Source organism: Schistocerca cancellata, chromosome 1 (assembly GCF_023864275.1).
Source record: "Schistocerca cancellata isolate TAMUIC-IGC-003103 chromosome 1, iqSchCanc2.1, whole genome shotgun sequence".
NCBI classification, from domain to species: domain Eukaryota; kingdom Metazoa; phylum Arthropoda; class Insecta; order Orthoptera; family Acrididae; genus Schistocerca; species Schistocerca cancellata.
Genome location: NC_064626.1, coordinates 1,053,950,122 through 1,053,962,805, shown reverse-complemented (window position 1 = coordinate 1,053,962,805; position 12,684 = coordinate 1,053,950,122). Strand labels below are relative to the sequence as shown.

The window sequence follows — 12,684 nt, the reverse complement described above, 5'->3', positions numbered from 1 at the left end:
CAGACACTGGCTTATCCATGCATGAAGGCAAAAGATCCAAGAAGGGAATCTTACACTCCTTACTGAGTTCCGAAATGAAGAGACAGAGGGAGGCATCACCACAAGCAAGATATGTGAAGATAATGTTCCACGAGAGAATTATGAATCCAAGGCATCTGCCTCTCAAGTGAAGGTAAAACTGAAGGATAAAAAGAAGAAGAAACTACAAAATTCAACCCCTTCTGTGTGCACTGCAAAGAAAGGGAACAGTGGGGCTGAGATTGCTAAAATGTTGCAACTTACTAATATTTAAAAGGAATTCAACACAGTAACTAACTTCAGCACACATACAGATTTATTCACAGCATCTATTACAATTATAAATATCTCTCACATTTCATAAATGCCACAGATGGCAGCAGAGTCTACAGTTTTTTGTAAAATGTCAACATATGGTGTAAGAGTCTCTTATTCCTCAAACACAAGGTAATGTGTGAAAAGAGAGTTCTGTCTTTAACACGAGTGGTGTTTTCATAACTAATTCTTTGAGATTTTTTTTCCCTTCATCAGAAATTTCATAAAGTTTGAGCTTAGAATATGCTCTAGAATCTTGCAACAGACAGACATTACAGTTACTGGTCCGTAATTCTGTGCATTTGTTCTTTGCCCTTCTTATAAAGAGAAGTGGCTACATGCATTCATTTCCACCCATACAGATTTGTTTGGTACGTGCAAATTTTTGATGAATTTGAGCTGGAGAAGGGCGTGATTCCACTGCAAATTTTGTGCAAAATTTATTAGGTATTTCATTGGGGCCTGGTGCCTTGTTCACTTTCAGTTCTGTAAATTCGTTTTCTCCATTGTTTGCTGTTGTGTAAGAGCACAGAAGCATGTGAACACCCTAACTTTTGATGCCCTGTGGATTTATTGGTTATTTTTCTTTCAATGCTATTGAACGTAATGTAGAAGCAGTAATATGAGATACACTGCATTAGATCTACTGTGCTATGCTGTATTGCTATTCTTCTAGACTGCGTGAAACTTGGCATCAGTGTTGTGAGCACACCTTCAATTGTGCACGTTTTAAGGAACTTTTGCGCATGCACAACTGGCATTGCCTTACTGGCCAAAAAAATAAGGATGTAAAAACAATGTGCACGGTTTACAGCATGCACAGCTAGCTAGCCTTTACCACTCAACTACAAGTTTATGTCAATGCCAGAAGGTGGTAGCACAGTGCAGCAGAATTTTATCCCCATTCGCTTGCCATAAATCCTAGTCTACTCCCATGAAGAGAGTGAAATTTGGACCCATGTTGTGAACACTTTGGCAGTGAATACTTCATAAGATAAAAGTGAATGCTAGCACTTGACATCATAGATTCAATCTCTGTAAGGAAAACAACTTGTTAAGGAACTAATTTTTTCGTTGTAAGTTTGTGAATTAGTCACATAATATGGGGATCTCCCCATTGACTGTCCAATAAGAATGCAAATTCTTGTTAACAATACTACAGTGACATATTTGGTTATAGTTTATGATATATTGTCTTATTTATAAATTACTTTATTTCTTTCCACTAGACCAGTTGCTGAACGGTTAACCAAGGGGTTTGGTGTGGAACCAGAGTCTTTTGATTTAGTAACCATTTACTTCAGTGACATTGTTGGTTTCACAGCTATGTCAGCTGAAAGTACACCCTTGCAGGTGAGTGTACTTAGGGTATTGTTATGCATCTTTCACAGTATATAATTTTTCCTAGGCAGCAGAGAAAAACTAATTTTGGATAGTGTATGATCTGACATTGACTTTAATGTTTATTTTTATTTATGAACTGTGATAATCACAAGTGCTTCAGATCAACAAGGAGTTCAAGAACGAGATACAGTGAATTTAAGTCTTATGAAATGAGAGAAAAACGTTTTATCTTCAATGAAAGGGAAGCTCAACAGAAATTAAAACTAATGTTATGTAAGACTACAAAAAACAAATCTGTTGAGTGCAATATGATAAGTCATTAAAGCTTTTCAGAGATTAAAAAGTTGAAGAATGGTCAAGGACCTCTCTTGAAGCCAGTTTCCTTTTTCCTCTTTAGATGGAAGAGAGTGTATAACTAAGAGTTACACATACAGTCACTTATCTCATGCAGGTTTCAGCATTCTGTATATGCACAACAAACACAAAACTTCAAATAAGAATACATTACCAGGGTCAGAATAACTAGTATCAGCCAGTAACTTCTACATAGTATACATACTGGTATTTATTTATTTGTGTTTCATCTGTTGATCATTTTTGAAGTATTAATGCTTACTTTATGTAGACAAGTACGATTTATAAAAACATCTGATATTTATTTAAACATGTGGTATTCTATCAGGCAAAAAACCTCTAATGATTTAGATTAAAATTTGTATTCGCTTTTAGGGGGCAAAATTTTTAGTGCAACTAGCAGATGTTATAAAAGTACATGAAATTATCCTAGTTTTTTGAACTGTTGAACTGTTTGTTCCTTCCACAGGAGGGAAGATGAATAGAATGGATAAGGTTGACTTTTTCATTTTTACTCCCTGGCCAGACATGCATGCACACTACAAAAAGTTCTGTAATATTTTAAGGCAAGTCATTAAAATTCCCAAAAGAATGCTTGTCATGGCAGAAATTAATAAGGCAAATAATAAGATTAAAACTACATTCGATATTGTCAAACAGGAGACAGGACAGCCAGTCAGTGTACAATATACCATAACAATTAAATTACATGACAATATTGCAACCAGTAATTCACAAGTTGAGAATACTTTTAACTATCACTTTCTAAATGTATCAGCAAAAATAGGATCAAATGGATCAGCTGAAGAAGCAAGAGAATATATTAAAAATGTATTCCATGAAACTTTAAGCAACTAGAAGTAGCACCAACATTTTTCATTGAAATTAATAGAGTTACAAAAATTATTAAAAAAAGACAAACTCTCATATGGTGTTGGAATTTCAAATGGAATTCTGTAAAGTTGCTCTATAACCAGCCAATGAAGGAAAATTGGAGGAAAAAATAGTGTAGTCACCAACTTTTTCAAAGCACTGGGAATGAGTGTCCTCAAACAACATACTAAAGCTTCTGACTGGTGGGGTGCAAGTGCTGGGTTGGGATTGGTTTAAAGTTCAGTTTTTTATGTTTCTCTCAGATAACTCGAAAACCATGGCTTCTAGGAAAAATGTTTCCCAGTATAAAATTAAACTAAATTAAATTTCCTACATAAAAGGTTCTATTTACTTTTTCTCTAGCGTAAATACTTCCTCAATCAGGGGATGGAAAAATTGCAAGAGTATTAAAAATTTGTTCTCACAGAAAAAAATTAATCTTTGTCTTTAAATTAAGCGGGTTAGAAACAAATATTAAATGTGTGTACCACATCTAAGTGCATTAGAGCTGTATTAAGGGTTAAATAGTGTTTTCAGGGCTTTAACAGGGTGGAGGGGGCAGATGTGTGTGGTGGAAGTGTGAGGGAAGGTAGGTCACTGGATTATGTTTGTGCTACATCTAAGTGCAGTAGAGCTGTATTAAGGGATAAATAGTGTTTTCAGGGCTTTAACAGGGTGGAGGCGGCAGATGTATGTGGTCTAAGTGCAAGGGAAGATAGGTCTCTGGATTATGTTTGTGCACTTTCCTCCTTCATAGTTCTGTAAACTGATGGTTGAGCAGGTGATTCCCCCTTCTATCTACCCCAGTACATCACAAAAATCAACTACAGGGTGTTTCACAAAGTCATATGAGCCCTCCACATTGTGTCTTATGAATGCAGGTGAAGCAGTGTGCAGACATGTTCAAGGCCTATTTATTTTGCACAAAATGCATATCGCTACATGGAGTGCAGATAAGAGTTACTAATGACACAAATGCAGATAATGCATATGGAAAGAATCTACTTAAATCTCTGAACACAGTTCTTCACTGCTGGAGGAGAAATTTATTCTTACTCATCCCATATGGTAGCTGCAATGTTCTTCCAGGTTAAGGCAACTTCCCCACGTGGGTGGTCCTCGTTTTTCAGTTTTCAGGCAAACTAACCTCCCCAACATTTCACGGAGCTCATGTTTATATAGTTTAATCCATATTTGCTTCTCACTATGTCCTTAATCCATATTTGCTTCTCACTATGTCCTCATCATCACTGGACTGTATATGACCTGTGCTCACTGTTGTACTGTCTTTGACCTTGTAGTCTCCCAGATACTTCCCCATTCATCTTCATCTCCCCTTGTCCTTACAACCGGTGGATCCTTTCTCATTCTGATTTGTGAATGAATTACTCTTCCATTTTAACTTTCTCCAACGTCACTTTTTCCTCCTCAAGAAAGGAAATAATAGCTCCACGAGCTGGGATAACTTCACAAACTTTTATGTGTGTCTGTTGGCAGTACTAAAAATTTCACTTCTTGAAGGTAAATACTGGCCAGCAGTTAGATGAATTTCACATGTTATAGATATACATAGTTGTTTTCATTGATGGATTATCTTTACATGATCTTATCTGTTATTTACATACTGTCATAGTGAGTAGACTCACTGTGATACTGTGGAAATCTTGTGTACTGGATTCTAAAACACCTTTCACAAGCTAAGATCAAATGACTTCTTTATTTTTGATTGAATGCTACAATGTTGTTGTTTTCTTGTCTGCCTGCTTAGCTGGGTGGTAACGTGCTCGCCTCCCACACAAGTGGGCCCGGGTTTGATTACTGGCCAGGTTGGAGATTTTCTCCACTGAGGCATTGGGTATTGTGTTGTCCTCATCATCATTTCATCCTCATCACTGGCACACAAGTCACCCAATATGGCGTTGACTGAAATAAGACTTGCACTTGGTGGCCAAACTTCCCTGAATGGGGCCTCTCGGCCAGCGATGCCATATGCTCATTTCCATTTTTTGTTGTTGTTTTCTTGATGCTGCAAGAAGGAGATTTGTTACAAAATATGCATCCATGTACTTCAGGATTTTTGTTCCTTAACTTACTTTAGTTGTAAGGGCTCTGTGCCCCAATCTTTAAGAGCAGAACCCTTATAGGATCGCATTGTTGTCCGCCTGTCTGTCTGTCCAGCTGTTAAAAATCCTTTTTCTCAGGAACAGGTAGACATATCAAGTTCAGATTTATGTCACATATCAAGATCTACAGTCCTGCAGCAGTATAAACATTTAAGCTTCTGAGTTAATTCAGTCAAAAGCACTGACATTTTTGCCATGTATTTTGAGACTCAAAAACTCACGTATCAAAACCTGTAGGGTACTTCCCACTGATGTAGAATCTTGAAATTTGGCAAGAAGCAACGTTTCACAGTACAAATAATGGAAAAAATCCAAAATTTGTTGATTTGTTACTATATCGCACGCAAAAAATTATTTCCTTTGTCATTTGTTATCCATTGCCAAACAAGAAAGAAAGAAAAAAAAAAAAAAACAAACAGCAATTCTGTGTTCAGGCTGATGTGTTGCAGTGGTAAAAGTCCAATACAAGGAAGGAATAACTTTATTGCTCATACAACATGTTTTGGTATTTATCCATCATCAGATATCCAGGAGTGATTACTGCATGTAGATATGGCATTTCAAATTATATGTGAAACAAACATCTGTAGACTAGTCTGTGATTAACTCATGGGTATTAACTCCTGGATATCTGATGATGGATAAATTCTGAATGTGCGATACAGTCATCCCTTGCCTGATATTTCACTTTAACCATTGTGACCCAGTCAGTTTGAATGGAGAACTACTGATTATTAGAATAATGACTGCCTGCCTCCTGCATGACTTTATGTCACATTTGTGTTATTGAAATTAAAAGTCTCAAAAATCTTAGAATTCCTTGGACTGATATCTGGCTAGTATCAGTTGTTGATAACAGGCAAAAATGGTCAAGATTCTGGATTCCTAGCATAGATGAACTGCCTATACACATAATTAAGTTCGTACGGAACCCACAATGTGTAAGTCCTACTTGCACCTGGTCAATTTTCGTTTCAGTTCCCATGTATTGTATTGCAGCAGCTCTCTAAAAACTGAAATTTGTCAGTTACAAAGAAACAGGCAGTCTTGGTTGCAGTGTTAAAATTGTTATTGCTTCCCAATGACGCGTTCCTCCTTTATTTAGGCATCGTCGGATTGGCTGATATTTGGTAGTGACAAGGGAAAATTACCTGCTGGGATATTTTTAAACGTGGTATCTCATGTAACTGTTATTACCAAATATCAGCCAATCCAATGATGCCTAAATAAAGGTGAAACACACTGGGAACTAATAAAAAATTTTAACAGTGCAGCCAAGACTGCTTATTTCTTAATATCATACGTACTGGTTGCTGTACCAACCCAAGAATGGAATGGAAAAAGTACAACTAAGATACATTTTCTATGTGAAAACATCACGACATGCTGGTCATTTAAGTAACTAAGTTTACTTGGGACATATGATAATTAGCTCTACATCTTTTGCTGTAATTAAGTACATATTTGTTCAATAAAACTAAAATGTTTATTTTTAAAAATATAATTGTTTCATATATATACATTGCAGGTAAAGTGTGTCTTTTTCATTCTTTAAATTCATTTATGCAGGATTGCCCTGATGATAGATTTTCAGTGCACCTAATAGCCCTGATTGGCATTTTCAGTAATCTACATATGCATACATTGGCTGCACTGCCCCATATTGGTATACAAATGAAAAGTGCTGATAAATAAAACCATAGATTATTTTTAGTAATGTATCACTGTAAACAGTTTGGGATATTTCATGCAGGAGGAATATGTTTGTGCTTACTTTAACGTATTTCATTTATTGATACTTACATGATATAAAACTCTCCACAATCTGTGCTATTTGCATCACATAAAAAACTGCATGGAGGTGTTTTTGTTATACTATTTGTCCAGGTTTCCCATCTTTCTATTCACAGATAGCACTTGGAATAATGATTTCTTACATGCCCTTATGTGACATGCATTTAGCTTAGTTGTATTGTCACTGGATTTCCTAGGAAAATGCATAGGATGTTGAATAATGTTCATAGATGGTGCAGTTACAGCAAGTTCTTTGAATAGTTTATGTAAGTTTCTGCTAGATATAAAGGATTTTTATTTGGGTGTTTGCTCCTTGAAGCTTTTCAGCATTTCTGTTACATTCTTGCCAGTCAAATAAGTCTGTAACCATTCACAAAACTTTGTTTTGCATTCGCTTGAAATCCTCTTTTAAAATCCCAACTGATATGAATCCCACATATTTGAGCAGTATGTTTTGTAACCAACCAATTTCGTTCAGATACTGCAGTTTCTATGTGGTGCATTGAATCCACCTTGCCGATTAATGATGGGGAGTGGTGTGCTGTTCAGGCTGGATGAGAGTTTTAGGCACAATTACGTTTATCTTTTCCTTTGAACAAACAAAATGCCATAGATCTGAATTGAATTTCACCCAACATTGGTCCTACACCAGACATGGTCGACGACACTAAAACTGCTGTCACATTTTTAATATGGATTGAAATGATTGACCAAGCTGGGTGATGTTGGCCATTGGTGGAATCATGTGTAGTGGGCTCTATTGTGACTGTATCCTTAAGTATAGGTTTGCAGCGCAACCTTCGGCTTTTGTATCTCTGTGCCTCCTTCCAGTCTTTCAGACTTCAAGAGGAAGATTTGACTGCAGTAAGAAGCATTTGCTGGCTAGTGACAGACATTGGTCTATCAAATGGCAGAGAGGAGGGAGATACTCCAAAGGCAAAAATGAGAAGATATGATGAGGACTATTTATTGCTAGGCTTCACAAAAACTGCAATCAGTCATGAAGAACAACAGCAGTGTGTAATTTGTGTAACCATTTAAACTACTGATAGCATGAAGCCTAACAAATTAAAGAGACATCTTGAAACAAAATATCCTGAATTAACGAGAAAACCAAAAGAATTTTTTGTCAAGAAACTAAATGTTTTATTGTCTACCCAGAAGAACTTTGCTAAAATGAGGAATATGACTCCTAAGGCCCTTTTAGCCTCTCACCATATTTCATGTAGGACTGCTAAATGCAAGAAACCACACATACTAGCAGAAACTCTGATTTTAACAGCAGCAACTGGCATATTATCAACAGTGTTTGGTGGTTCATTTGCTCAATAGCTGAAAATGGTTTCTCTCTGTAATGTCACAGTGTGTAGAAGACTTTTAAACATTTCTCGTGATCTTCTAAAGCTGTTAATCAATAAACTGTGTAACAACTGTTTTGCACTTAAAGTAGACTGACATTCACAAAGATGTTCATTTGATTGCTTATGTTCATTTCATTGATGAGTTTAACACTCAAGAGGAATTGATTTTCTGTGAGCAATACTGAAAACAGCTACAGCTCAAAACCTTTTTAACATGAGAAAAACTTTTTTAAAATCAAGCAGGATGATGTGGCATTGGAGTATGCAGAAATGGATCCCACTCATTGACTGGAATTGATGATGGATTACAAGAAAAAGTCGAAGCTGTAGCTCCTGACGAATTGTGCACTCACCACATGACACATCAGAAGGCTGTGGCCCTTAAAGAACCTAGCCCAACCCTTCATGAAGTGGTGCAAAGGGTTATAGAAACAGTTGATATTATTAAGGGAAAATCTATAAATTCAAGGATTTTTAAAGTGCTATTTGAGGAGATGGGTGCTGAACTCACTGATCTGCTGTTTTTAGTAATGCTTGATGGCTTTTAAGGATTTGAGTTCTAAAAAGAGTGTTTGAATTGAGGAATTAGGTATTTTTAAAGGAGAAAAGTCACTCTGCAGCAGGCTGTTTCAGCAACAGAGATTTTCTATTGAAAATAGCTCACCTCACTGACACTGAGAAACTAACTATTCTTAACACTTCACTTCAAGGTATCAGGCAACTGTACTGTCTTGAAATGAAAAACTTAAGGTATTCATAAAGAAATTAGAGCTGTGGCAAAACTGAATGGAAAGTGTCATGCTAGGTACATTCCCTACTCTGGTGTCACTGTTAGAGGACACAGATAATCCAGCTCTTCCCATGGAGATAAAAGCCTGCCTTCTTCATTATCTTGAAACATTAAAAGTTCACTTCAATAAATATTTCAGTAATGATTTCTAGAAATTTAATTGGATTAAAAATCAATTCCAAAATGCTTCTGGACCATCATGTATAAGAGCAAGAACAACTTACTGATCTCACTTGTGATAATTCACTATGAGTAAATTTAATTAAGTGTCTTTATCAGAGATTTGCATACATATTAGCAAGGAATTACCTATGCTGAGCCAAAATTCAATGAATATTCTGATTCCTTTTGCAAAAACATGTGTGTTCAAGATTGGCTCTTCACCATTGGTAGCTGTGGGCTTGAACTACCATTCAGAGCTAAATATAAGCAAAGAACTTTCAGTGTTTGTTTCTACTATTATATGACATCCTTGAAAACTATCTTCTTAAAAGCAAGCTCATCCGTCACACTGAACTTCGTTATTTAAATTTTTAATGCTCTTGTAATCCATGTTTGTTGAATTGCAGACATTGTTCATTCTGCAGGTTTTGAACAAATGAAAACATGATAATAAATAATTTATTCCATTTTTTAAAAATAATAATTCATGAAGTTTTGATTTCTGTTGCATAAAATTCTTCAAAACTGAATATGGTAAAACAAAGAATAAGACAAAGAAGATATAAAAAATGATTATTTTTATTAATAAAATAGGCTAGGGAGTGAATACTATTTTTTCTCATGAAAGGGTGCCCAGTGGAAAAAGGTTTGAAAACTGTTGCACTAGATGAAAACAGAAGTAGGTCTAAAGAAACAGAGATTGTAGCATAATAGGTGTAAAACAAGGCATAGGACTATAAATAGAGAGACGCTGAATGAAAAGGATTTGGTTGTCAAGAGGGCAATGCATGAAGCATTCAGTAACTACCATAACAGAATATTTTAAAATGTTCTTTCGCAAAATCCAAAGGACTTCTTGTCTTATGTGAAGGCTGATAATGGCACCAAAGGTTAGGTCCCTAGCAAATGAGACAGGAACTGAGATTGCGGGTAGCAAGGCAAAAGATGAAATGCTTAACTCTATTTTCGAATGTTCCGCTACAAAGAAAAATTCAGGAGTATTGTCCTAATTTAATGCTTGTACCACTGAAAATATGAGTGAAATCAGCATTAGTGTCAGCGGTGTTAAGAAACAGCTGAAACTGTTAAAATTGAACAAAGCTCCATGGCCTGATGGAATCCCTATCAGATTCCTATATTGAATGTGCAAATGAATTAGCTCCTCTTTTAACTATAATCTATTGTAGATTCTTCAAACAAAAAACTGTGCCCAGTAGTTGAGAGAAAGCACAGGTAACGTCTCTCTACAAGAAGGGTAGTAGATGTGGTCTACAAAACTACTGTCAACAATCTTTGACAGTTATTTGTTAAAGAATCTTAGAAAATTTTCTGAGCTCAAACATAATGAGGTATCTTGATTAGAATGACCTTCTACATTCAGCTAGCATGGATTCTGAAAACATCTGTCATGTGAAACCCAACTTGCACATTTCTCACCTGGTATATTGAAAGCTTTGGATCAAAACAGTCAGATAGATGCAGTACATCTTTATTTATGAAAAGCATTTGATTCAATACCACACATACACTTATTGTCAAAAGTTCAGTAATATTGTATATAAGGTGAATTTTGTGACTGGATTGAGGACTTTTTGGTAGGGAGGACACAACATGTTATCTTGGATGGAGAGTAATGGTCAGATGTAGAAGTAACTTCAGGTGTGCCCCAGGTAAGTGTGTTGGGACTGTTGCTCTTCATGTTGTATGTTAATGACCTTTTGGACAATATTAATAGCTACCTCAGACCTTTGGCAGACAGTACCATGATATATAATGAAGTACAGTCTGAAAAAAGCTACATAAATATTCAGTCATATCTTGATAAGATTTCTAAGTGGTGCAATGATTGGCTGCTTGCTATAAAGGTTTGGGAATTTAAAACTGTGCACTCCACAAAATCAAAATCAAAAGTATTCTATGACATAATATTAATACAGTTATTGGTAGAATACTGGGGAAGTGCAATCAACATACAAAGGAGACTGCTTACAAATCACTCATGCAACCCATTCTAGAATATTGCTCAAGTGTTTGGAACCTGTAACAAGTAGGACTAACAGGGGTATTGAATGTATACAGAGAAGGTAAGCAAAAATAGTTACAGGTTTATTTGACCCATGGGAGAGTGTTACAGAGATGCTGAACTAACTTTAACTGGCAGACTCTTGAAGAGAGATGTAAACTCTCCAAAGAAAGTCTGCTAACAAAGGTTCAAGAACTGGCTTTGAATGATGCCTTTAAGAATATGCTACAACCTCCTACATGCCACTCATATAGGGATCATGAGGATAAGATTGTAATAATTGCAGCACACACACACAAGCATTTGAACAATCATTCTTCCTGCCCTCCATACATGAATGGAATGAGAAGAAAGCCTAATAACTGGTACAATGCGATGTATCCTCACCCATGCACTTCATGGTGGTTTTGCAGAGTATGGATGTAGATGGGGATGTTGATGTAGCTCATAATAATATCCAATATTTGTGGATGGTTGGTTCTCTGTGAAATTGGAGAAATTCCATATCAGTCTCAAACCAACTTTGGTTGGATAAAGGGCACCGGAAAGGATGGAAGAAAGTTTTCCTGTTCTCAACCAAACATTGAATTCTGGCCTTTTATTTTTACCTACAACTCAGTCTATGTGATTATATTCCAGTCAGTGGGATCAGTTCTGTGTTCAGTAAATATACAGAATTTTTCCTCTTTTTCTTTTTCTTTTTAAGCTTAATTGTATAAGCTTTGTATATGGTTAACACAGACAGTAATTCTGTCTTTGCAGGTGGTGAATTTTCTAAATGATCTTTACACATTGTTTGATCGAATCATACGAGGATATGACGTCTATAAAGTGGAGACTATTGGTGATGCATACATGGTGGTAAGTATTGATTGCTATATCAAACACACTCCTGTTATAATTATTTTGAGTAACATATCTAAATAGATTGCATGTTTAATCAACTGAGCTTCTGATGTTTTCTCTAACTAGTCCACAATAACATTCTCAACAGCACTCTGGATCCTTTCCATGCTACTGTAATTTGTCAGCTCTAGAAAAACATAGTCTAAATATTATTGGCATAGCCATAGAAGTGGATTAAGTTGAGAAGCAAAGAACATTTAGAGATAGCCTTATTTCTACCTGACAGTTAAGTATTGTGAATCTCACTTGAAAATACTGTCAAGAGACTGTCAGTGTTTCAATTGTGCTGTTACTGTTAATCTTTGTGGTGTAAACATTAGGGCTGAGAATAAGATTAAGTTCCCTTGTGGTGACTGAAGTACTATTTCTGATTTTAATCCAATAATTTTTCTTCTGAGAACATAAGTAGTGTCCTTCATATGCTTTGATGAAGACACTATTTTGTTAGATTTTTTTAAGAGCAAGTTAGTAAGTTAGTGAGTACATATGCTGAAGAAAGCTGTCAGAAATTGCTTAACTCTTTTAAATAATTCACTGTACAGTGACTTGTAACTATTAATTTCTTCTGGCAAATATTAGTCAAACCAGATGTTGTTGTCACCATAGCCCACAATCTATTAC

The 12,684-nt window shown here is 35.9% G+C and overlaps 1 protein-coding gene across 1 annotated transcript in view; it reads left to right on the top strand.

Annotated features, from left to right (window-relative positions):
- Positions 1–12,684, top strand: part of LOC126090575 (receptor-type guanylate cyclase Gyc76C-like) — a 507,434-nt gene that overhangs the window by 471,782 nt on the left and 22,968 nt on the right. The window contains exons 17-18 of the mRNA XM_049906996.1: positions 1,563–1,686; positions 11,920–12,018. Of these exons, the coding sequence (XP_049762953.1) occupies positions 1,563–1,686; positions 11,920–12,018 (223 nt within the window). The remainder of the gene's footprint in view (positions 1–1,562; positions 1,687–11,919; positions 12,019–12,684) is intronic.